This window comes from Palaemon carinicauda, chromosome 30 (assembly GCF_036898095.1).
Source record: "Palaemon carinicauda isolate YSFRI2023 chromosome 30, ASM3689809v2, whole genome shotgun sequence".
NCBI lineage: Eukaryota > Metazoa > Arthropoda > Malacostraca > Decapoda > Palaemonidae > Palaemon > Palaemon carinicauda.
In genome coordinates, this window is record NC_090754.1 from 32,603,235 (window position 1) to 32,629,727 (window position 26,493).

Below are 26,493 nucleotides of genomic sequence, written 5' to 3' on the forward strand. Positions count from 1 at the left end.
GTCAAATTGTGAGTATGAGGATGATGGAACACATATTTCGTAATATATTTTTTTAACAAATTTTATTAATCCAAAATAGCTACTTACATGGTCTTTTACCAATATATTGTATATGGATGATGGTTCAATGAGCAATGTAGATTACAAGCCCACTTTTTTTCCGAATAACTTTCCACCTGGTACAGCTATGTCAGAAATTTTGCCGTGCAAGAAATATTTGAAGAATTGAAGAAACTTCTTTTTAAAACACAATTACTTCTACAATATACAATACTTATACCGTATCACTTACTTTCGACCAAGTCTATTGGATCCGTAAAGTTATTTTTCGTCCTAATCCTACTTGCGTTAGATATATTAGAAAATATCTTATACTATTCAAAATACAATGTTTGGTAACAAAATTTCACACAAAAATTAAATTCTGTCTTTGGTTTATTATTATTACTTATAAATTACTAAAATAACTGTTTTATATATAGTATAATCATGGAACCTTTTTCTACAAACCGGATTTAATGTTCAGTTTGTTTTGGTTGTCAGTCAGCTGTTGGAAGTACTGTCATAAGCATTGTCATTATTTGGCTATTGGAAATAATTGTCGAAATTTTCAATTTGTTATCATGGAGTATTACTACCAGGACTTTTGATAGTTTTTCAAATGAAGTAAGTTTGTTTTCTTGCAATGGTACATCTTATAGTCTAGAGTTTTGTATGTTTGCCTCGGAACCGACCTTAGACTGGCCTAATTTACGGTAAACTAGTTTAGTTTGTTTACCTTTGCATATGCAACCTGAATTTGTTTGCCATAACAAACTTACGACAGTGTGCTTCTTATTTGTTTCAGTATAAGGTACTGAGTACGTAATTGAGTGAGTAGACTAGAATAGTCAGCGCAAATGTAGCCTACGGCAAATCCGGTTCAAACAGATCAATGCCTATTTCTAGTTTAATAAATACCGTAGGTGTTGTGAAAGTTCATGTATATTAGATATTAGCACTTATTATTGAAATATCATTCTGCCTATAGGTAAGCATCTTTAAACGGATGTGCTTTTTCATGGAACTCTACCACTAGGTGTTTGTGTGGTAAGCCTACCGCTACTACCCCTATAGAGCAGTCGACATGACATTAGTAATGTTAGAGCTAGTCTATGTGATTATTTTTTGTGTATCTTCATAATAGTCCACGTTGTAGGCATCCTTTGGCTATATATGTTCAATGGATACATACAAACGGTATTAGGAGCGTCAAGTCTCGTAGTATACTTAAATATTGTGAGTACAGTAAAAAGCAATATGTACTTGAGAGTATTGCAGCAACGAATACATACATACGATATTAGAAGGGTCAAATACTTGAATGTCGCCGGTAAAAATGAGGAGGGCCAATAAGAAAACGAGTAATCCTATTGGTCAAAGTAAAAGTGGGCGGAGTTTATGCGCTGAAGTTCTAAAACTGGTTAACACGCGTGTACGTACGAATGAAGGGGAGCGAATTCAACCGCTTCGTAGAATGTCAACAAACAGATGAAAAATATAACACTAGTATAGGATATAGATAATTTGTGCAGTTTTCCATGGATTTATTATACATCCAAGAAAATAATGTACAGAGAAGAAAAGGTTTGTTTTACCATTATAAACCGTTTTCCCAGTATGTTGTCCCCACCCAAAACCTCAGGGCCCCACTGGAGGGTCCCCCATTATTGCCGGATATAGATATTTATATATATATACATATATATATATATATATATATATATATATATATATATATAAATAGATAAAACCTATGTATGTATGTACGTATGTATGTATGTATGTATGTATGTTTAGTGATAGCACACTTAATAGTATTTTTGAGATATATTAGCAATGACTCTGACAAGGCTAAGATAGCTGAATGTGCTCCAATACACCTGCATCCTTCCATATTCCATCAGATGGGGGTTTGGACTTGCTGTTATCAAAGGCTATTTTAATCTCAAAATTATTAAAAGAACTAGTGTAACAAGTTTTTCAATATTAAACTTACCCGATAATCATGTAGCTGTCAACTCCGTTGCCCGACAGAATTCTATGGAGGGATACGCCAGCTATCACAATACTAGAAGGGGGTGTACTTACCAGCGCCACCTGTGGCCAGGTACTATAGTACTTCTTGTTGACACCTCCTCAATTTTTCCTCTGTCGTGCTTCCGGCAAGACGTTCTGGGATACGCTTATGTTCTTGGAGTATTTTCACGACTTTGGTGAAGTATTTCTCTTTGATTTCGGCTGTCGCTTTACTGGAAACCTTCTTATATTAGCTTAGATAGCTTTTATATAGACCTGATTAACGGTTAACGATCTTTTGCTTGATTTTGAAACCCCACTTGGCTAACTCTTTGGATTCAAGATGTCTGACATTTCACAAGCCCCCACCCATAGACGATGTAGGTCTTGTAATAGGCGTATTCCGAAGGCCTCGGTAGATCCTCACACCGCTTGTTCTGACTGTAGGGACAGGCCCTGTCAGTTAGAAAATCGATGTGAGGAATGCGCCGGACTTTCGGAACTTGATTTTGTCCGTCTTTTGAAATATTCAACTAAGTTAGAGAGAGGCAGAGTTAGGAGGAGTTCTTCTCACTCTTCACTTTTTTCCTCACCTCATGATCCCCTACCTTTTCCTACCCCTGTAGTGGCTACCCCCGAACCTACTATTTGCCCTCAGCCTGATATGTCTGTTGTGTTGCGTGCTATTCAGGCCTTAGGCGATAAAGTAGAGTCAGTGGTTAGCGATCATAAGTCTCTTATGGCCGAAGTCAAGGAGCTTAAGGTCAAGAGTGCAGTGGGTGGTATTAGTGCCAGTGCTGTGACGAGTGCTAGTGTCAGTGCAGTGCCAAGTGCTAGTGTCAGTGTCAGTGTGGTGCGTGAGGATACTTCTGTGCGCGCCAGTCGTCCTCCCAGTCCGGGACCTCTTGCAAGCTCCCATGCCCAGGGGAGAAGCAATGTCGAAGGGCAAAAGGGTTCGGCAGGCCTTGATCGGCGCACAGAAGTATCCTCGGTGGTTGCGGGCGTGTCTTCCAGAGACCGTCACTCCCACCTGCAGACGATTGAGCCCGTCTTTTACTCGTCCGCTGATCAATTGTCAGGGAAGAAACGCTGGACTCAGGTCTCTAGACCACTCAAACGCAGAGTCCAGTACGCGAGCGCTCAACCGGGCTGCAGTCATTGGCTCAGCTCTGACTCGCCACAGTCATCAGTCGACTGCACTCCGCCCAAGAGGAGTAAGGTTCTGCCGCAACAGATCTCTGCTGTTCAGGCTTTGCCTCAGCAGACCGTAGTGTCTGCCGACCCCAAGTTGTCTCTTCTGCAGTCCATGCAGTCACAACTTTCGGTCTTGATGCGTGAGTGTCGAGCTGAGAAGGTTGCGCCTCCGCCTCCGCCTGCACTTGCTCCGCCTGCGCTCGCTCCGCCTGCGCTCGCTCCGCCTGACCGCAGTACCACCTGCCAGGCGTACGATGTTGAGCCACGTTCTGAGTTTACTGTTCCCAGTGGTGTTCAGCCTCCGCCTTCCTTAAGGCAACCTCAGCAATGGGATCAGGAGGCTTATACCCCTCTTCCTCCGCTTCCACTTGCTGCTCCACCAGTGATGCAACACTCAGTCGAGGTACAACAACCTCTCCCAACCATGAGTCAGTCTCCTCAGCTCTCGCTGCAGCGAGCTCAACCCTCCTCTAGGCAAGCACCACAACACCTTAGCCTTGCGCCTCAGGAGCCTCAACTGGCGAGACAATTACTTTGTTCTGCGCAGCCTCTATCTCATCGCTCTCCGCTCACACCACAGGAACAGGAACTTACTACTCCGCTTCCGCCAACCTCTCAGCAAGCTCAACCCTTGAGTTCAGCCACTCATGCCAGGAGTCAGCCTCCTCCACCCATGCGCCTACCTTCTGCTTCTGCTTTTGTTCAGCCTTTGCAGTCTGAGCCTCAGGTGTTCCCTCAACAGAGTCTTGAAGAGGAAACCACTAATATTGATGTTCCAGCTCGTACTGACTCTGCTGTTCAGCATACCTTTCCGATCTCTTCGCTACACTCTGGTGATGAGGCGTCTGATGATGAGGCGGCACACCTGGATCCCTCATCAGACGTGGATGAATCCAAGTCTTCCCCGCCTTCTATTGACTTTCGTAAGGTCTTGGCTCTGTTTAGGGAGGTATACCCAGACCACTTTGTCTCTGCTATTCCCCGCTCTCCACCATCTGAGTTTTCGCTGGGCATGCAGCCAGCTAAGTCTACCTTTACTAAGCTAGTCCTAGCAAGGTCCTCTAAGAGAGCGTTTAGGATCTTAGGGGAGTGGTTGCAGACTAAGCAGCACCTTGGCAAGACTTCGTTCATGTTTCCTCCGACTAAGCTCACTTCTAAAGCGGGCGTTTGGTATGCCACAGGAGAGGAACCAGGCTTGGGAGTACCTGCCTCTGCCCAGGCTGACTTCTCAAGTCTGGTAGACTCGCCTCGTAGAACTGCAATGAGGCGCTCTAAGGTTTGCTGGACCTTCTCAGACCTTGATCACCTTCTGAAGGGTGTTTTTAGAGCATTTGAGATGTTCAACTTCCTAGACTGGTGCCTGGGGGCCCTCAGCAAGAAGACCTCCCCTGCGGACAAGGATTCTGCCATGCTTCTGATGTCCTGCATGGATAAGGCCATTAGAGATGGATCTGGCGAGCTTGCGTCGTTGTTTGTATCAGGGGTTCTTAAGAAAAGGGAACAGCTTTGTTCCTTCCTTTCCTCCAGCATTACACCTTGTCAAAGGTCTCAACTCCTTTTCGCTCCGCTCTCGAAGTTCCTCTTCCCCGAAGAGCTGGTTAAGGAATTGTCTGCTGCCCTGATACAAAAGGACACACATGATCTTGTAGCCTCCTCGGCTCGTAAGACTAAGGTTGCTACCTCAGTCCCTAGGACTTATCGCACCCCAGTAGCTGATACTCCTGCTACGAGGTTCATACCGCCCTTTCGTGGTAGAGCCCCCAGCCGAGGAAGCTCCCGTCCAGACTCTTCCAGGAGCAAGTCTAGGAAAGGTTCCAAGGCCTCTAAAGGAAAAAACTGACTCTCCGCATCTCCAGACAGCAGTAGGAGCCAGACTCAAGAGCTTCTGGCAAGCCTGGGAAAAGAGAGGTGCAGACGCACAGTCTGTCAGTTGGCTGAGGGAGGGTTACAGGATTCCATTCTGCCTCAAACCCCCTCTGACCACATCTCCCATCAACCTCTCTCCCAACTACAAAGAAGAGGACAAGAGGCTAGCGTTGCACCAGGAGGTATCGCTACTTGTGCAGAAGAAGGCAGTGGTTATAGTCCGGGACCATCAATCCCCGGGCTTCTACAACCGTCTCTTTCTGGTGGCCAAGAAGACAGGAGGTTGGAGACCGGTGCTGGACGTCAGCGCGCTCAATGCGTATGTCACCAAGCAGACGTTCACGATGGAGACGACGAAGTCGGTCCTAGCAGCGGTCAGGCAGGAGGACTGGATGGTCTCGTTGGACTTGAAAGATGCCTACTTTCACGTTCCTATTCATCCAGACTCCCAACCTTTCCTGAGATTCGTTTTTGGAAAGGTTGTCTACCAATTCCAAGCCCTGTGTTTTGGCCTAAGCACAGCTCCTATGGTGTTCACGCTTCTGATGAGGAATATAGCAAAATTCCTCCACTTATCGGACATCAGAGCCTCCCTCTACTTAGACGACTGGCTGTTGAGAGCCTCCACGAGTCGTCGCTGTCTGGAGAGTCTCAACTGGACTTTGGACTTAACCAGAGAACTGGGTCTATTAGTCAACATAGAAAAGTCTCAGCTCATTCCCTCCCAATCCATTGTGTACCTGGGAATGGAGATTCGGAGTCAGGATTTTCGGGCTTTTCCATCGGCCCCAAGGATAAGCCAAGCCCTAGATTGCACCATGAGCATGCTGAAGAGGAGCAGTTGCACGGTGAGACAGTGGATGAGTCTCACAGGGACCCTTTCATCACTGGCCCTGTTCGTCGAACTAGGGAGACTCCACCTCCGCCCTCTTCAATTCCATCTTGCAGCTCATTGGGACAAGGGTTTGACTCTCGAAGCAGTCTCTATCCCAGTCACCAAAGAGATGAAGACCACTCTCTTGTGGTGGAAGACCAATCTCCTTCTCAGGGAGGGCCTATCGTTGGCTATTCAGACCCCCAATTTTCATCTCTTCTCAGATGCATCAGACTCGGGCTGGGGTGCGACCTTGAACGGACGGGAATGCTCGGGAACGTGGAACGAAGAACAGGGAACGCTCCACATCAACTGCAAGGAGCTACTAGCAGTTCATTTAGCCCTGCTGAACTTCAAGTCCCTCCTGCTAGGCAAAGTGGTGGAGGTGAACTCAGACAACACCACAGCCTTGGCTTACATCTCCAAGCAAGGAGGGACCCATTCGAGGAGCCTATACGAGATCGCAAGGGACCTCCTCATTTGGTCAAGAAGTCAAAACCTCACTTTGGTCACGAGGTTCATTCAGGGCAATATGAACGTCTCAGCAGATCGCCTAAGCAGAAGGAATCAGGTCATTCCCACGGAATGGACCCTCCACAAGAGTGTGTGCAACAGACTTTGGACCTTGTGGGGTCAACCTACCATAGATCTGTTTGCCACCTCCATGACCAAGAGACTTCCTCTGTACTGTTCCCCAGTTCCAGACCCTGCAGCAGTTCATGTGGATGCTTTTCTGCTGAACTGGTCCCATCTCGACCTTTACGCATTCCCACCGTTCAAGATAATCAACAAAGTCCTGCAGAAATTCATCTCGCACGAAGGGACACGGCTGACGCTGGTTGCTCCCCTTTGGCCTGCAAGAGAATGGTTCACAGAGGTACTTCAATGGCTAGTCGACATCCCCAGGACTCTACCTCTAAGAGTGGACCTTCTACGTCAACCTCACGTAGACAGGTTACATCCAAACCTCCACGCTCTTCGGCTGACTGCCTTCAGACTGTCGAAAGATTCGCTAGAGCTAGAGGCTTTTCGAAGGAGGCAGCCAGTGCGATTGCCAGAGCTAGACGGGTTTCCACTCGTAGAGTCTACCAATCTAAGTGGGAAGTCTTCCGGAGCTGGTGTAGAGCCAATTCAGTATCCTCTACCAATACCTCTGTGACCCAAATAGCTGACTTCCTATTACATCTTAGGAATGAGAGATCCCTTTCAGCCCCTACGATTAAAGGGTACAGGAGTATGTTGGCTTCAGTTCTCCGCCACAGAGGTTTGGACCTTTCTTCCAACAAGGACCTTCAAGACATCCTTAAGTCTTTTGAGACTTCTAAAGAGCGTCGTCTATCCACTCCAGGCTGGAACCTAGACGTAGTCTTAAGGTTCCTTATGTCACCTAGGTTCGAACCTCTCCAGTCAGCTTCCTTCAAGGACCTTACCCTCAAGACTCTTTTCCTCGTCTGCCTTGCAACAGCTAAGAGAGTCAGTGAGGTTCATGCCTTCAGCAAGAACATTGGTTTCACGACCGAATCTGCAACATGTTCTTTTCAGCTTGGATTCCTAGCAAAGAACGAACTTCCTTCACGTCCTTGGCCTAGATCGTTTGAAATACCTAGCCTCTCCAACATGGTAGGTAACGAACTAGAGAGAGTTCTTTGCCCTGTCAGAGCTCTCAAGTATTATCTTAATAGGTCTAAACCTATTCGAGGACAGTCAGAAGCCTTATGGTGTGCCATCAAGAAACCTTCGAGGCCCATGTCCAAGAATGGGGTTTCGTATTATATAAGGCTTCTGATTAGAGAAGCCCATTCTCACTTAAAGGAGGAAGACCTTGCATTGCTGAAGGTAAGGACCCACGAAGTAAGAGCCGTAGCTACTTTGATGGCCTTTAATAAAAACCGTTCTCTGCAGAGCATAATGGATGCAACCTATTGGAGGAGCAAGTCAGTGTTTGCATCATTTTATCTTAAAGACGTCCAGTCTCTTTACGAGAACTGCTACACCCTGGGACCATTCGTAGCAGCGAGTGCAGTAGTAGGTGAGGGCTCAGCCACTACATTCCCTTAATCCCATAACCTTTTTTTAACCTTTCTCTTGAATGCTTGTATTGTTGTTTTTTATGGTTGTTACGGTAGGCTAAGAAGCCTTCCGCATCCTTTTGATTTGGCGGGTGGTCAATTCATTCTTGAGAAGCGCCTGGGTTAGAGGTTGTGTAGAGGTCCTTTAGTAGGGGTTGCAGCCCTATATACTTTAGCACCTTTGGGTTGATTCAGCCTCCAAGAGGAACGCTGCGCTCAGTAAGGAAGACGAACTTTAAAAAAGAGGCAGAGTAACGGTTCAATTCGACTTCCTTACCAGGTACTTATTATTTCATTGTTATTTGAGATAACTGTTATATGAAATATGGGATACTTAGCTATCCTTTAATCTTGTACACTGGTTTTCACCCACCCCCCTGGGTGTGAATCAGCTACATGATTATCGGGTAAGTTTAATATTGAAAAATGTTATTTTTATTAGTAAAATAAATTTTTGAATATACTTACCCGATAATCATGATTTAATCGACCCTCCCTTCCTCCCCATAGAGAACCAGTGGACCGAGGAAAAATTGAGGAGGTGTCAACAAGAAGTACTATAGTACCTGGCCACAGGTGGCGCTGGTAAGTACACCCCCTTCTAGTATTGTGATAGCTGGCGTATCCCTCCATAGAATTCTGTCGGGCAACGGAGTTGACAGCTACATGATTATCGGGTAAGTATATTCAAAAATTTATTTTACTAATAAAAATAACATTTTGAATATATGGAAGTAAACTTTATATATAAAACAAAAAAAAAATCTCCTTCGAACATTGTTTGCATTTTGAGATCCCTGAAAGGACCTCCTTAAGAACCAATACACCATACAACTGATCAAAATCTCGTTTTGAAGACGTTCCTATTCTCTTTAGCCTCTGCAAAGAGAGTAAGTGAACTTTATGGTCTCTCATAAGACATCACCCATTCAAGAGATGGGGGTAAGTGACACTGCTTATTCTCCAAGTTTATTGCGAAGACTCAAAATCCTTGGGTACTGGACCCTAGATTTGGGTCCTTTCAGATTAAGAGTCTATATTCTGTAACCAATGATCCAGATCAATTGATACAATGCCCAGTGAGCAGTTTGAGATATCTTAAATCTCACTGCAGCAACACGACACAGACTAGCATCTCTTTTTGTTAGTTCAGGAAGGGTTGAGAGGAGGATCACTAAGAAAAGTATTTCGGCTTGGATTCAAAACTTCAACGATAATGCTCTGAATCCCTATCCTCCTCTGGCTCGAAGACCAAGTGCCCATGATGTCAGGGGTATCAGCACGTCCCTGGCGTTAAGGCAGAACTTTTCCATGTTGCCGGTATCCCAAGTGGGCGTGTGGAAGCGTCATACAACCTTCACCGCTCACTATTTACAAGACATGACCCACAGGAGGCTCGGTACGTTTACTATCGATCCTGTGGTGGCTGCTCAGCAATTGGTTTAAGAGTACCTCATGCTCCTTGTTGGACACATCTCAGATGATTGAGGGCATTGGTTACCCGGGTTAAGTCGGGGATGAATGAGAGTATGTTTGGCATTTTCCTCTCTTTATCTTCCCCTCCCTTGTGGTAAAGCGCCATGGGTCCCTCTGCAAGCTGGCTTCAACCTTTGCAGGTACAAATTACTTCCCTTATGTAGCCTGGTGTAGTCATAAATTTATTATACTTGTACACGTCCCCATTGATTCCCGCGAGGTAGGCAATGGGAAACGTCTTTGGTTAATTCCTTTTTATATAACTAGGAATAATCTAACCCAGGCGTTCATATGTTATGAACGTTTTGTATTTGCTTTCTCTTTTCAGGTGTGCGTATTCTCTCCACGATCGCCTTCATGCGAACCTGCTGAGGACGCAAGGGTGCCGCGTGCGGTACTTTCATGTCTTTGTTGGAGACTGACCCGCACTCTCTGTGTCCCTCGTGCAGAGGGCATCGCTGAGAGCAGGGTTCACCCTGCGCAGAGTGTAGGGAGTGGCCTGCCTCCCAATGGGAGAAATTTGGGCGGCGCAGGAAGGAGACCAAGCACGATCTTTCTTCCTGAGGGGAGAGGAAAGCACATTCTTCTTCTTCGCGCACCCCCAAATCTCTTTCAAAAGCTCCTTGTTGCTGACACTCTTTCGAGAGACAATCCTCTTTCGAGAGACAATCGAGTTGGAGCGCTGACCAACTAACTCCTTGTCAAACCATCGATACTTGGGGGTGTTGCTTCCCTTAGAGGAGCAACTTCACTTCCAGCCATTCTCCCTTTCAGATCTTTTGCAGGTGTGGTCGTCCTTAGGGATTTCGGACCCCTTATGAAGGTGGATCTGGTGCGCCTTCTTCAGCGTGTGGCTAGGAAAGACCCTTCTCCGGAGCCATTGACATCTCACGCTCTGGAACTTTGCAAGGTCCATCTTTCGCCCTGTCTTGGCCCTTCCATGCACGGAAGGGGTGATTGCTTGCATTTCCCTTTCCCAATTGCCTCCTGCTAACGATGAACCCTCTCCATTCTGGGACCTCGTCGTCCTCTAACCTTCAACCCTGTGTTTCTCACCACAGGAACCTGCACTTTGCAGGTGTAGATCTTTCGGGGACCAGCGCTCCTACCAACAGCAGTGCTAAAGGATGAGCATCACCATAGGACACTCTTCCCTTCATCGCCACTCGCGACGATTGGAAGATCTGACGGATCGTAGGTCATCTTGATCTGAGCGCTCTTCTTCTAGTAGACGCTCACGCTCTAGAGCTTTACGCTCACGAGACCACAGGTCTCAATGCTCTCCTCGGAGGTGTTTTTCTTCATGAGGACATGTCTCGCCATTTCGTTCGGCACAATCACGAGCACAGTATAGACTTAGGTCCAGACGCTCGCGTTCTAGGTCTCTGCGATCTAGATCATGAGAACGGCGCTCGCGAGAACGACACTCCCGTTTACGAGGGCGGCATTCACGCTCGTGAGTCCGTTCACAAGAACGACGTTTACATTCGCGAGGCTGACGCTCACGTTCACAAGATAGGCATTCGCGATGTTCATGCCGTTCTCAAATGAGAGCTAGGCGCTCCCTTTCACGAAACATCTCGTTCACGATCACGAACTGCACGTTCGCGAACAAGGTCTAGACTTTCCACGTCTAGAGGTAGAGGTCGGCACGCGCAGTCCATCAGTGCGTAGCCCCTCAACCAGACCTCCTTCCAAATGACCTTGGACTCCATCTGATGATGAGAATGACCTATCCTCAGACAGGCTCCCAGCTAAACCCCAGTGCCTTTCACCGCCTGGAGAGAGATAGCGAAGCGCTTGCCTACACGACGCCTGGAAATGCATCCCGCTGTAACACGTTCTCCAACAAGAGTAGTTCCTACTCAGAGGCCTCCTCTGCCGACTTCATCGGATGTAGGTGCTTCTCTGAGGCAGCAGGAAGGCGTTAGACCTTCCTCTTCCAATGTGGTTTCTAGTGCTCCCGTTGCGAGCACTTGCACTTCTGCTCGTGAATCTCGTCCATTGACACGTGAAACTAGTGATTTTGCACATGAATCTTGCGATTTCACTTGCAAATCAACGGTTTTCACAAGCAATTCACGAGCTGATGTGTCGGAACTGTGAGCAAGTGCGGTACCAATACTTTGCCTCAACCCTCAGCTTCTTCCGCCTCCAGCGGCAGACTGACACCATTTCCAGAGGGTTTCAGAGAGCCTCCTAATAAGTTCGCTAACATACCTATTAGACCGGACCTTCCTTTTGTCCGTAGGAATGTGTTCCTCTGCCTCAGAGGTTATCACATCCTTCGACTAGACCTCCTTCTAGAGTTCCCCGCAAAGGACACTCTCCTAGGGAAGTCCAGGGCTTACCTAGTGGATCAGAACTTTCTTCATGGGTGAGTACGTTCTTCACCACCCTGCTGAAGTCTCTGAACGTGGCTCCTCCACCGCCACAACCTCCAACTGTTCCAGTCAAGGCAACTCCTAGGATATCCTTGGAACCCTCGTCGAGTTCGTCAGTTAGGAGTCAAGACCCCAGAAGGAGGTTGACAGCAGACAAGGTACGCAGATCACCTCTACCCCGATCGTGCTGAAGGTCCTCAAGCCTCTGATTCTTATATGGCCAACTTACCCTTTACTCCAGTAAAGGTAAAGGAGGTCATAACTAAGAGACAGAAAAGAAGGATGAGAGGTGTAACACCACCTCACGCCAACATCATCCGCCCTAGGATGAATAGGGACTTAGGCTCGCCCAGGGAGATAATGATCCATCCCCCTCAACCCAGTAGAAATTGAGGTAGTGCTCCCGGACCATCATCTGGTTTCCTTACCTCCTCCAGAGGAGGAGCCTTCAGCTCCTACTGTCAAGGCTTCTCAAGTACCTCGAAAACCTCGCAGGTTCCTCCTCCTAAGACCGCGGAGGAACGTCCTGTGCGTAGGGAATCGAAGGACACTAAGATGAAACCCAAGAACGCTGCGGCGAGGGAAGCTCGAATGGCTCAGGCATAGAGACAGTCCCCTGTGGCGGGTCCACCCAGTGATACAATTGACGACCCTGGCCTATCTCAGACTCTGGATGTGAGAAGTTTCCAAAGGCATCCAGTCCGAACTATCACTGTGAGCAAGAGAGATGTGAGTCAGAGCACACCATTTGGCAGGTCCTTGCTTGCATGAGGGCCATCAACAGGCTATCTACTCCTGGTTCCACCATCCAGGAAGGGATGGAATATGGTGCTTGACGAAATATTCGAGACTCTGAAGCCTTCCAAGTCCAGTGCAGCTTTGCCCTGGTCTAAGGGTTTGATATCCGCCAAAAAGAAAGCTATCCCCTAGATTGCTTGAACTAATAGTTCCTCGAGGGCAGGCTCCTCCTCTCGGTCCCTTCCACTTCCTTTTGTTTTACAAAGGAAGTATTACGAGATCATAGGGAAACCTCATTCCACCATGTCCCTCGGCGCTTCGGTAGAGTCTCTAACGAAGGGCATTCCAACTCAAACCCTCTCTCTGCGAGCCTCCCTCTCAGCAGTTGAGCTCCTTAACATAGAGAAAGGTGCGGAGTATACCATGCAGGCTGCTTCTTGGCTTGATCTATGTCTTGGATCCTTGGGCTTCATGGTCCGCTCCCACGATCTTTCAAAGGAGTCGGCCAGGAAGACTTTGGATTCTTTTCTGTTGTCAGGTACCTGGACTCTTTGAGTTTTTATCACACCACGTCGTCAACCCATGGGCGAATGCCATTCTCAAGAAGAGGGATATTGTCATTGGGAAATTCAACGAGCAGGTGCCGAAGATGGAAGTCTCCCGGTTGAGGAACTCCACCCTTGAGGGTTCCTCTCTATTTGTTCCAGAAGAGATAGAGAGGGCTGCTGAGTGATGAAGGAAATCATCGAACTATTCTCTCCTCCATAGGACCATGACATTGAGGCCCTATATTAGACCTTCTCAGTCTTCCTGAACTCAGCAAACACCTCCTCTTCTCACCCGTCAACTTCTAGGTCCTCCAGACCTTCAAAGGTGCCTAAGTGACCCTGACTCGGGATCCAGTGCATCTACTCTTCTATGCGAAGGGATCCGCAAAGGAGCTAGCCCTCAGTGTCTAAGTCCAGACCGTGCTGCAGAAGGGCTCTCTCCAAGAGGTTGTGGACAGGTCTCCAGGCTTCTACAGTAAAATTTTTCTGGTGAAAAAGGCGACTGGAGACCAGTCATCGATCTCTCCCCTCTGAACACGTTTGTGCAACAGACTCAGTTCAGAATGGAGACGGCAGACACTGTCATCCAAGCGGTTCGTCCAAGGTACTTCATGTGCACACTGGATCTGAAGGATACATACTTCCAGATCCCAAGCCATCTGTCTTCAAGGAAGTGTCTAAGATTCATACACTAGGAAAAGACATACCAGTTCGAAATTCTATGCTTCAGTCTTGCAACAGCTCCTCAGGTATTCACCAGAGTGTGCGCCCAAGTGTCATCTTGTGCTCTCAGGAACGGCATCCGTCTACTCAGATATATGGACAACTGGCTGATCCTAGCAGACTCGGAGATGACCCTTCTTTGTCACTGGGACATGCTTCTCGAGCTTTGTTAGGACCTGGGGGTTCTGATAAATCACGAGAAGTCATTACTGCAACCTTCACATTACTGCAACCTCAGATGGTCAGAAGAACATTCGGTGTCTCTATCAACTCGATTCATTCCAGGCAAGAGGAATGTGCTCGCGGACAATCTGAGCAGAGCGACTAAGATAGTAGGCTCCGAATGGTCTTTGAATCGTTAGATAGCCAACAAAGTCCTGACTTTGTGGGGTTCCCCGACTGTAGACCTGTTTGCAACATCTCTGAACAGCAAGTTTCCGCTCTACTGTTCTCCAGTCCCGGACCCCCAGGCTCTATGGCAAGATGCATTTCAACAACATTTTGTCTGATGAGAAGACTGCTCAACAAGACCAGAACGTCCAAAGATCTAATGATGACCCTTGTAGCTCTGCTATGGCATCATGCAGAGTGGTTTCCAGACCTCCTGCAACTTTAGTAGATCTACCGAGAGAGCTCCCTCCACGACCAAATCTACTCAAACAACCGCACACGAACGTCTTCCACAAGACCGTGCAATCGCTTCGACTTCACGCATGGAGACTATCCATTGTCTCTTCTCTCAGAAGGGCTTTTCACAACAAGTTGTGGAACAAATGTCCGGATACTTGCGTAGGTCCTTAGTCTCGTTCTACCAGACAAAATGGAGAGTATTCTGTGGTTGGTGTTGTGGAAGGAATATCTTTCCACTCGATCCCACTATTCCAGTAATAGCCGAGTTCCTTGTATACTTTTTGGAGGAAAAGCTCCTTTCAGTCTCAGCGTTGAAAGGTTATATCTCAGCCTTAAGCTTTGCCTTTAAGCTAAAGGGAGTGGATATTTCCTCTTCGTTGGAGCTTTCTTTGCTCATACGGAGTTATGAGATCACTTGGCCCAAGTCTGAGACTAGGCCTCCTCCTTGGAATGTGGTTCGCGTATTGAGATCCTTAAAAGGACCTCCCTATGAACCATTACGCCATGCAATTGACCGAAGCTTCACTTTGAATAAGGCCTTCCTGCTTGTTTTAGCCTCGGCAAAGAGAGTAAGTGAACAACATGGCCTCTCGTATGACATCGCTCATTCAAGGGGGAAGGGGGGAAGTGACACTCGGCTTCGTCCCTGAGTTTATTGCTAAGACTCAAAATCCGGGGGTGCTGGACCATACATTTAGGCCCTTTCAGATTGCAAGTCTTCGTTCTGTAACCAACGACCGAGATCAGTTGTTACTATGCCCCGACTAACACCTCTTTGTTCTGACATAGAATACAAACCATTCCGTCCTCTTTAGTAGGTATCAATTTCGACAAAGCCGAAAACTAGCCGATAGCTTTTTCAACTATTGAGCTCCCTCCTTTCGCTAGTTAGCGGTGACCAGCCGTCACTTTTCAATTCGGCTTGGTAGAGTATAGGCGTGCTGTCTCTCTCCCGCAAAATAGTGGGAAAAAATACCTCCTATATTTTAGAACTGGTTGGTTTGAATTTATGCTTTTTCTTTGCTTTGGCTTCACTTTTTCTTTTTAGGAGTGGTTGCCCGTGAAGGTTCAATATGCAAACCTGTCCTGGGAAGGGAGGTTGCCGCTGCGGCACCTTCATGTCCGCCGAGGAGACAGACCCTTACGTGCTCTGCCCTTCTTGCAGGGGTCACTCCTGCCCGCAGAAGTCTCTGTGTAATGATTGTAGGGAGTGGTCACCCTCCCAATGGGTGCGATTTGGTAAAACGCAGGAAGATCAGATCGAAGAAGGATTTTGCTGCGAAGGGAAAGAAACCCAGACCTCCTACTCCTGCGAATCAATCAGCCCATTCTGGCTCTTCCCGTTTGGGTTCCCCTAGAGCCCCTTCGAGTAAGAGTGGCACCCCTTTGACGCCTGGGCAACCCTGCGGTTTGGCGGTCTCCGTTGCTTCCCATAGCGAAGCAGTGACGACCTCCGCTGCAGGGAAACCCATTAATGATGACTCTCTACAACGTATGTGGCCATCCCTGGGGATTATGGGGCTCCCGTCCAAGGAACGTCTTCAGGAGGTCCTCCGCCTGGGCATGAGTGCGTGCTCAGGTGCAGAGTCCTTGTCTCCGGCCCGTTACTCCGTCCGCTCTCCTTCAGAGGACGGACAGAGGCAGGTGAGGGCGAGTACCCACGCGGTATTCCGTCCAGGGGCTCTCGGGTCACAGGAACAAGCTTCGGCTTTGTTCCTCCGGGTAAACCTGGACTTTATCCTCTGGAGGGGCTTGCCCCTGCGAAGGAAAAGGGAAAGGATTTGCCTGGAGGCTTTCCTCTAGGTGAGGGGGAATCGATCCTTCCGAGGAAAGACAAACCCACACCCATCGTCGCTGATCTTCAGTCTCGCCCTTGCGGCGATGCTCCCCCGAGAGCGAAGGGGCTGACCGTCCTTCCCGCTTGCGCGAGAGGCGAGTCTCCCCCGAGTGGTTTCCCCCACGGGGGTCCACCAACACCCTATGGACTCATCCATACCAGGATTGAGTACATCCGATGGTGACCCATCGGAGCCCAATAACGGTCACATGACTCGTCACATCATCTTGCCTCTTCTCCAGCGTACCCGCAGGGTGCAGCGAGCGCTATAGCATCCTCGCGCGCTTAAGCGCGCAGCGTCAACCCTAACCTCACTAACGGGGGAGAGTAAAGTTGCGTGCATGACTTCTCCTGCTCGATACTCACCCTCAGGGCGAGACGTACATACGCGCTCCGAACAGCGAGACTCCTTGTCAGCACAAAGCGAGCGCAGCAAACCGAACCCTGCAAGGGCGAGCGCTATTCACTTGACCACCGCTTGGTACCATTCAGCTCTCGCTCCGTCACCAGAACGTGCTATGCGCGCACCACACCCGGTGAGCGCTCCTCGTGTGCCACACCGGGCAAGCGCTCCTCGTGCGTCACACCTGGTGAGCACTCCCAACATGCTCACGTGACACATGCTATAAGCCCTACAGCTTCAGGGAGCGCTTCGCACTCACTACAACACGCGAACGCGACGAGGCTGAGTGCTGGAGGAAGGCGAGCCGCGACTCTCTTCTTAAGCGCATGGTAGCTCCCCGTAAGCCTCCTTTGCAGCAGCAACATCCGTAGAGAACTACAACCGCCAAGAATGACCAGAAAAAAGACTGCTCCTAAGTAAAAGCCAACGCAACCTCAGGAGCCTAATGGTACCTTTCACCCAAAAGGATCCAAAGGCTTCAGAGGCAACAGCAAGAAATCCCAGCGATACTCCCGCCAGGGAGGGCAATCCCCCGACCTGTCCACTGGTGGGGGGATGCTTGAACAGCAGATGGTGACGGTATATGGAACTGGGAGCGGACCCCTGGTCCGTTTCCATTCTCAGAAGGAGATATGTTGTCCCTTTCATCAACTATCCTTCTCTCCTGGCTCATCCACCGTCGACACCAGAGTCGTACGCGTCGGGATCCGCTAAGGAAAAGGCCCTCCTGGCCGAGATCCGGACCATGTTGGAGATGGACGCTCTCCAAGAGATCGAGGACGGGTCCCCAGGCTTCTACAGTCGCATTTTTCTTGGGAAAAAGGCGTCTGGAGGCTGGAGACCAGTCATCGACCTCTCGGCACTGAACGGGTTTGTTGAACAAACTCAATTCAAGATGGAGACCGCTCAGACGGTCAGATAGGCAATCAGACCACGGGATTTCATGATCTCAGTGGACCTGAAGGATGCGTACTTCCAGATCCCAGTCCACTCAGCGTCAAGGAAGTACCTCTGGGTTATGTCGGCAAATCGGGTATACCAATTCAGAGTGCTGTGCTTCGACCTGTTAATAGCGCCCCAAGTGTTTACAAGGCTCTTCACCTTAGTGTCCACATGGGCTCACAGCTAAGGGATACACCTTCTTAGGTACCTCGACGATTGGCTGATACTGGCAGACTCGAGAGAAACCCTTCTTCTCCACCGAGACAAACTAATCCAACTTTGTCAGGATCTGGGGATCCTGATAAACTACGAGAAGTCACATCTAGAGCCAGTACAAGAAATGGTATACCTAGGGATGAATATCAAGACCAGACTAGGCAAGATCTTCCCGTCCGAGGAAAGAGTAAGAAGGTTGAGGAACGTAGCTCAACCATTCTTCTTAGAGACCATGCTACCAGCTCGTTGATGGCAGCAATTGCTAGGGCACCTAACCTCTCTCGAGAAGTGAGTCCCTCCCGGCAGACTTCGTCTAAGGTCTCTATAGTGGCGACTAAAGTCCCACTGGGCACAACAGGAGGAGCAGAGAGACCTGGAGTGGTGGGTGTCCGACACCAACCTCTTCCAGGGTGCCGATCTCCACTCTCTTCCCCCCGGATTTGATGCTCTTCATAGACGCGTCAAAAGAAGGGTGGGGGGCTCACTTGTCACACCTGATGGCTTCAGGGTCATGGGCAGAATCTGAAAGGTCGTGCCACACAAACCTCCTAGAGATGAGGGAAGCATTCCTGGCCCTCAAGACCTTCAAACAGCTCCTTTCAAGGCCATACAGTAGTGCTGATGAGCGATAACACTATGGTAGTGTCCCACATGAACATGCAAGGAGGTACCTTTCACAGTCCCTTTGCCAGCTGGCTGTGGAAATCCTAAAATTGGACTGAAGAAAATTTGGTAACCCTGTCAGCCTGCTTCATCCCGGGCAAGAAGAACGTCTTGGCAAACAATCTGAGCATGGAGTCTCGGATAATGGGTTCCGAATGGTCTTTGGATCAACAGATAGCCAATAAAGTTTTGACTTAGTTAGGTTCGCCGATGATAGACCTCTTTGCGATGTTTTTCAACCGGAAGCTTCCGGTATATTGTTCCTCAGTGCCGGACCCGCATGCGGTCTGGCACGATGTATTTCAGCACAAATGGGACAATCTGGACGTCTACGCGTTTCCCCCTTTCTGCCTAGTAAGAAGACTACTGAACAGAATCCGGGAATCACACAGCCTTTAGTTGACCCTAATAGTTCTGCTCTGGCAACATATGGAATGGTTCATAGACCTTCTATATCTGCTAATCGAGACACCCTCCCAGCTACCACCTCGCACTTTTCAGTCTAATGGTTACCTTCCAGCTTCTCTGAAAGATAATCCACATAAATAACTCCAGGTTTGTATTAGTTAGGGAAAAATACAAATTATCCAATTGTGTCATATATAATTAAAACGTACTACTACAGAGGGACCGCAGTTCTTGAATGTAAATTATTCCGGAAGGCTGTTTGAAAACCAATTTGTTTTAAAACAGATTCTAATCTGCCTTGAAATTTGATTAGTCTGTTCAAGACCTCAAAAATTGCTTATTATAAATAATTTTCCCATTTAGTTTACTGTACTGTACTTATATAGATAAAATAAAAATGTGCAATAAATAGATAGGAATTTTATTTCCCTTTACCTGAATTAAGGAGGGTTGAGGACCTAAGTAGAAGGTGATAAGGAAGGTGAAGTTAAAAATTTTATTATTTGGAAGTACTGTATTTTGATCTATTTTTTAGCTCTGTTGGGGATCTCACATCATTAACCGTAAGCCCTATGCTGCACATGTGAATAATAAAACCCAGTAATGTGTTGTCAATTGCTCTGGGAAGCAACTATACTAAAACCGAGTGTAGTGCAGTAGTTATCTTAATTTATCAAATATTCTCCTAGACCTGGCATACAGTATTATGAATCTGGTCTCAAACAACTTCAAACAAGGGTCCCTTGATGTTCAAGTTCTGATGATTTATTTGCAAACCATGAATTTTTTTTTCTTTTTTTCTTTTAAGTACAGTACAGTACTTTTATCCAGAATTGATTTATTCAGGATGGAAAGCTTTTGGCAACCAAGGTTCCACTGTAATTAATATTGATGAATAATTTCTTCTGGATTTTTTATTTATTGAATTTTAATGTATTTCACTGTCTTCATATAATGTTAATGATTGTTTGCACGTTTCTTTGTACATTCACCTCCTCTGCATTGAATGTTCTTTACCTTTTTTTTAGATCCCCTTTGCTTTATTTTATGTTGTTAATCATATTTTAAGTACAATTTTCTTTAAATCTTATCTGTACAGAATAACAGCACTACAGATGTTACCTCTTTTACTGAATATCGAAATTACTTTTTGTTTTTTCCAGCACTGAACATAGAATGATGGAAGGGGGCGTGGTTGGGAGTGTTCCTCCCGTTGCGCCACCCACTGTTAAGCTGAAATGGGCCGAACATCTTAATACAAGCTGGCTTGCTGAAGATTGTCAAGCAATTGCACTAAGGGATGCAGCCTTAGCACTGTATGATCGCCTCTTGGAAAACAAAGTGAGTGAACATTAAATACTTGTGTACATTACTGACTATAAATGTGCTGGTGCTCTTAGAATTTTTCTATCACACAATGTTCTTTTCAATACATAATCAAATAACTTAATCTAAAGACACCATGTATTGTTTTCCACTGTTGCTATTTTCCACTGTATGTCTATATTCAGTGTTATGTAGATACTACAGTTTTATGAGAATTACTTTATATCACTGAAAGTACCGTACTTTCAAATTAAGGGAAGATGATTCATTATTTATGGCTTCTTTTGCAGGAGGTGGTGGTTGTTGCTGGGCCTGGCTGTGTAATGAGAGGTGGGCCCCAGCTGCCAGATTATGAGCCGGAACCACCATCATCTGGAGACCAACTAAATCATGTTAATGCACTTCTTGCCTCACAAGCAGCTCTTGCTCGGTAAATAAAATGTTCACACCAGTTTTAGTATAGCTAAGGATTGGGGTTTTCTCTATACAGTATTTAGCTACCCTGTAATCCGTTGCCTAGTTTGGTCAATTTTTAAATATTTAACTTAGCCGGTGAATATATAATAGCTGCAACTCTGTTGCTCGACAGACACATACAGTAAAAACTCGCCAGAGATCGCTATACAGGTTGCGGGTGTGCCCACCAGCGCCAACTGTCAGCCAGATACCACTCTCGATGTAAACAAAGACTCAATTTCTTCTCTGTCGACGTGTCGACAAGACGTACTTTACTCGCTGTTGAACCTGGAGTTTTTCCCATCATATTTGGTGAAGTACTTTAATTTGGTTTTCGCAGTACAGGTGTTTTTTCTTCAAATAAATCCTTGAACTCTTTTTTGGATCGGATTAATTGTTGATGACTTAGATCGTTTTTTGGAATTTTCCCTTGACTAATTCAAAATGGCTGACCCTTCACAAGTTCCCAAGTTCAGAATATGTAATGCTAGGGACTGTCATAGGCGTCTTCCAAAGGCTTCTCTCGACCCTCACACTGTTTGTTCCAATTGTCGGGGTAAAACCTGTCAATTGGAAGATCAGTGTGAGGAATGCGTGGGCCTTTCGGAATTCGATTTTATCGAATTTGAGAAATATACACGCAGACTAGAGAGAGATAGGGTAAGGAGAAGTTCTTCTAGGTCGGTAGATTTTTCCTCTCCACATGCCCCTGAACCTAATCCTTCCCCGGTAGTGGTTGTTCCTAACCCCCCTCCTAGCACTCAGGAACCGTCGATGGCAGACTTGATGCGTGCTATTCATGCCTTGGGGGAGAGAGTTGAGTCTTTAGCAAGTGACCGAAATCAACTCATGGCGGACGTTAAGGAACTCAAGTGCCAAAGTGCCACGAAGGATAGTGTCAAAGTGCCTAGTGTTACGCAAAGTGTTGTGAACAGTGTTGCGCTCGAGGGTTCGTCTGTTCGTGCCTGTCGTCCTCCTAGTCCGGGACCTCTTGCAAGCTCCCAAGCCCAGGGGAGAAGCAATGTTGTACGACTCATGGGTTCGAGAGGCCTTGATCAGCGAACAGACGTTCCCTCTATGGTATCAGGCGTATCTCTCCAAGATCGCCCCTACCAACGTAAGACGAGAGAGCCCATTTTTACCTCGTCGTCCGAAGGTGTTTCTCGTAAGAAACCTTGGACCAAGGTCTCCAGACCTTTAAAGCGTAAGTCGGTCCCTTCAGGACAAGTCCAACGTTCCGGTTGTAGCCACTGGGACAGTTCGGACTCGTTGCCGTCATCTGATGACTGCTCGCCGCCTAAGAGAGGCAAAGTTGTGCCGTCTCATTCGCTAGCCCCGTCTGTTACCGCACCTGCTTCCGTAGACCCTAAATGGGAGTTACTGCAAGACATGCAGTCCAAGCTTGCGTCCTTGATGGAGGACTACAATGCTGAGAAGGTTTCCGCCGAACCTACTGGCCATCAGCCATCCAAACGGTCTGTTGTGCGTCCTGTTGACGTTGATGTAGCTTTCTCGCGTCAACCAGTTGGGGTAGTACCTCCACCGATGCGACCCAGTGTGGATTACCAGCCGCACGTTGTCGTTAGGCAACGCACTGATGTGATTGGTGACGTTCAGGACGTTCACCCACCATCAGAGTTGACTTGTTTTGACGCGGTGCGTCAACCTCCGCAACCCGGTATGGTGTTGACTGCACAACCCAGACGGTCTAAACAGTCTCGGGTGGACGCTGTGCGTCCTCGCGCACCTGTGGTTTTTGACAGTTCCCAGGCTGTTCAGCAGTTCCAGGACGCTGCGTCCGGCTCCGTCACGTATGCACCAGTGCGACCGGACTCTGCGAGTCAAACGTTGCCTACTCCGTTGCCGTTTTCTCATCAGTTATCGGATGAGGAACAGTCAGATGAGGACGTTGCTGAACCACAGCATGAGGATCAACCCTCAGAACTAGATGAGCCTAAAGCAGTTCAACCATCCTTGGACTTTAGAAAAGTCATGGCGGTTTTTAAAGAGTTGTTCCCTGACCACTTTATTTCTGTGGCTCCTCGTTCGCCGGCGTCAGAGTTTGTCTTAGGCGTTCCTGCTACCATGCCTGCCTTTACTAAACTCGTTCTCTCTCGCTCATCCAAGAGAGCTTTACGGATGTTGGGTGATTGGTTAGAGACCAAGAGGAGTTTAGGGAAGATAGCATTTGCCTTCCCCCCTTCTAAACTCTCATCTAGATCGAGCGTCTGGTATGCCACGGGAGAAGTTCTCGGCTTGGGAGTTCCTGCCTCTGCCCAGGGCGACTTCTCAAGTCTTGTAGACTCTCCCCGCCGCCTTGCCATGAGACGCTCGAAGATTTGTTGGTCTCCCTCGGACCTGGACCACCTTCTTAAAGGTATATTTAGGGCGTTCGAAGTCTTTAACTTCCTAGACTGGTGTTTAGGAGCCCTGAGTAGGAAAATCTCTTCTGCTGATAAGGATGTTTCCTTACTCATTATGTCCTGCATGGACAAGGCCGTCCGTGATGGGTCCAACGAACTTGCCGCTTCATTCACGTCCGGAGTCTTGAAGAAACGAGAGTCTCTATGCTCTTTCCTGTCTGCTGGAGTGACGCCATGCCAAAGATCTGAGTTACTCTTTGCGCCCTTGTCCAAGTGCCTGTTTCCTGAAGTCTTGGTTAAGGAAATTGCCTTGTCTTTAGTGCAGAAGGACACCCACGATCTAGTTGCGTCCTCGGCTCGCAAAGCTCCCCCTTTGCCTGCATTGTCTGCTAGACCTAGGATAGACACTCCAGCGTCTCGGTTTATCCCCCCCTTTCGTGGCAGAGCCTCCAGCAGGGGAGGTGCTCGTGCCGAAGGGAAGAGAGGGAAGAGAAAAGGATCCAAGTCCTCTATGGGTAGAGTCTGACTGGCCGCAACTTCAGACAGCAGTGGGTGCCAGACTCAAGAACTTCTGGCAAGCCTGGGAGAAGAGAGGCGCAGATCAACAATCTGTGAGGTTGCTCAGAGAGGGGTACAAAATCCCTTTTGTACGCAAACCCCCTCTAGCGACGTCCCCCATCGATCTCTCTCCCAGGTACAGAGAGGAAGAAAAGAGACAAGCCCTGAAACTGGAAGTGTCTCTTTTGCTAGAGAAGGGAGCGGTGGTCAAAGTCTCGGACCTTCAATCACCGGGGTTTTACAACCGTCTCTTCCTAGTATCAAAGAAGACAGGAGGTTGGAGACCGGTGCTAGACGTCAGTGCTCTGAATGTCTTTGACACAAAGACGAAGTTTACCATGGAGACCACAAAGTCAGTCCTAGCAGCGGTCAGGAAGGAAGACTGGATGGTCTCTCTAGACCTAAGGGACGCCTACTTCCACATCCCCATTCACTCAGACTCCCAACCCTTTCTGAGATTCGTCTTCGAAGATGTGGTGTACCAGTTTCGGGCCCTGTGCTTTGGCCTAAGCACAGCTCCTCTCGTGTTTACGAGGCTTATGAGGAATGTGGCAAAATTCCTCCACTTATCGGACATCCGAGCCTCCCTTTATTTGGACGACTGGCTTCTCAGAGCCTCTTCCAGTCATCGCTGTCTGAAGGATCTCAATTGGACTCTAGATCTGACCAAGGAATTGGGACTCCTAGTCAATTTGGAAAAGTCACAGCTGGTCCCATCCCAAACTATTCTGTATTTAGGGATGGAGATTCACAGTCAAGTTTTTCGGGCTTTTCCGTCGGCCCCCAGAATAGATCAAGCCCTGCTCTCCATCCAGAAGATGCTGAAGAAAGAACGCTGCTCAGTCAGGCTGTGGATGAGTCTGGTAGGGACGCTGTCATCCCTGGAGCAATTTGTCTCGCTAGGAAGGCTACACCTCCGTCCTCTTCAATTCCATCTGGCTTTTCACTGGAAAAAGGACAAGACGCTAGAGGCGGTCTCGATCCCGATTTCCGAAAAGATAAAGTCTTGTCTGACTTGGTGGAAGGACAATATCAGCCTACGAGAGGGTCTTCCCCTGGCAGTTCAGATACCCAACCACGTTCTCTTCTCGGATGCATCGGACTTGGGCTGGGGCGCGACGCTGGACGGTCGGGAATGCTCAGGTCTGTGGAACTCGAGTCAGAGGAGCATGCATATCAACAGCAAGGAGCTTTTGGCGGTTCATCTGGCCTTGATAAGCTTCGAGAATCTCCTTCGAGGCAAAGTGGTGGAGGTAAACTCGGACAACACCACGGCCTTGGCGTACATTTCCAAACAGGGAGGTACCCACTCACTGACGTTGTACGAGATCGCAAGGGACCTGCTCATCTGGTCAAAAGATCGAGGCATCTCCCTAGTAACGAGGTTCATCCAGGGCGACTTGAACGTCCTAGCAGATTGTCTCAGTCGGAAAGGTCAAGTAATTCCAACTGAATGGACCCTCCACAAGGATGTGTGCAAGAGACTTTGGGCGACTTGGGGTCAACCCACCATAGATCTCTTTGCAACCTCGCTGACCAAGAGGCTTCCAATCTATTGCTCTCCAGTCCCGGACCCAGCAGCAATACATATAGATGCCTTCCTCCTAGATTGGTCACATCTGGATCTTTACGCATTCCCACCATTCAAGATTGTCAACAAGGTACTGCAGAAATTCGCCTCTCACGAAGGGACAAGGTTGACGTTAGTTGCTCCCCTCTGGCCCGCGAGAGAATGGTTCACCGAGGTACTTCGATGGCTAGTAGACGTTCCCAGAAGTCTTCCTCTAAGAGTAGACCTTCTACGTCAGCCACACGTAAAGAAGGTACACCAAAGCCTCCACGCTCTTCGTCTGACTGCCTTCAGACTATCGAAAGACTCTCGAGAGCTAGAGGCTTTTCGAAGGAGGCAGCCAGTGCGATTGCTAGAGCAAGGAGAGCATCTACCATTAGAGTCTACCAATCGAAGTGGGAAGTCTTCCGAGACTGGTGCAAATCAGTTTCCGTATCCTCGACCAGTACCTCTGTAGCCCAAATAGCTGATTTTCTCTTATACCTGAGAAAAGGACGATCCCTTTCAGCTCCCACTATCAAGGGCTACTGAAGCATGTTGGCCTCGGTCTTCCGGCATAGAGGCTTAGATCTTTCCAACAATAAAGATCTGCAAGACCTCCTTAAGTCTTTCGAGACCTCTAAGGAGCGTCGTTTGGCTACTCCTGGGTGGAATTTAGACGTGGTCCTAAGATTCCTCATGTCAGACAGGTTTGAGCCTTTACAGTCAGCCTCCCTGAAAGATCTCACTCTTAAGACTCTTTTCCTGGTATGCTTAGCCTCGGCTAAAAGAGTCAGTGAGATTCATGCCTTCAGCAAGAACATCGGGTTTTCGTCAGAAAAAGCTACTTGTTCTCTGCAACTTGGTTTCCTAGCCAAAAATGAGCTACCTTCTCGTCCTTGGCCTAAATCTTTCGATATTCCTAGCTTATCGGAGATCGTAGGCAATGAACTAGAAAGAGTCTTATGCCCTGTTAGAGCTCTTAAGTTCTACTTAGCTCGTACTATACCTTTACGAGGCCAATCTGAAGCTTTATGGTGTTCGGTTAAGAAACCATCCTTGCCTATGTCAAAGAATGCTTTGTCATATTTTATCAGATTGTTAATACGAGAAGCTCATTCACACTTGAGTGAGGAAGACCGATCTTTGCTTAAGGTTAAGACGCACGAGGTTAGAGCTGTAGCAACTTCCGTGGCCTTTAAGCAAAATAGA

General features: G+C 47.8%; 1 protein-coding gene across 1 annotated transcript in view; it reads left to right on the forward strand.

Annotated features, from left to right (window-relative positions):
- Positions 1 to 535: 535 nt before the first annotated feature.
- Positions 536 to 26,493, forward strand: part of LOC137623451 (probable E3 ubiquitin-protein ligase HERC1) — a 297,680-nt gene continuing 271,722 nt past the window's right edge. The window contains exons 1-3 of the mRNA XM_068354286.1: positions 536 to 666; positions 20,193 to 20,370; positions 20,646 to 20,785. Of these exons, the coding sequence (XP_068210387.1) occupies positions 662 to 666; positions 20,193 to 20,370; positions 20,646 to 20,785 (323 nt within the window). The 5' untranslated portion in view covers positions 536 to 661. The remainder of the gene's footprint in view (positions 667 to 20,192; positions 20,371 to 20,645; positions 20,786 to 26,493) is intronic.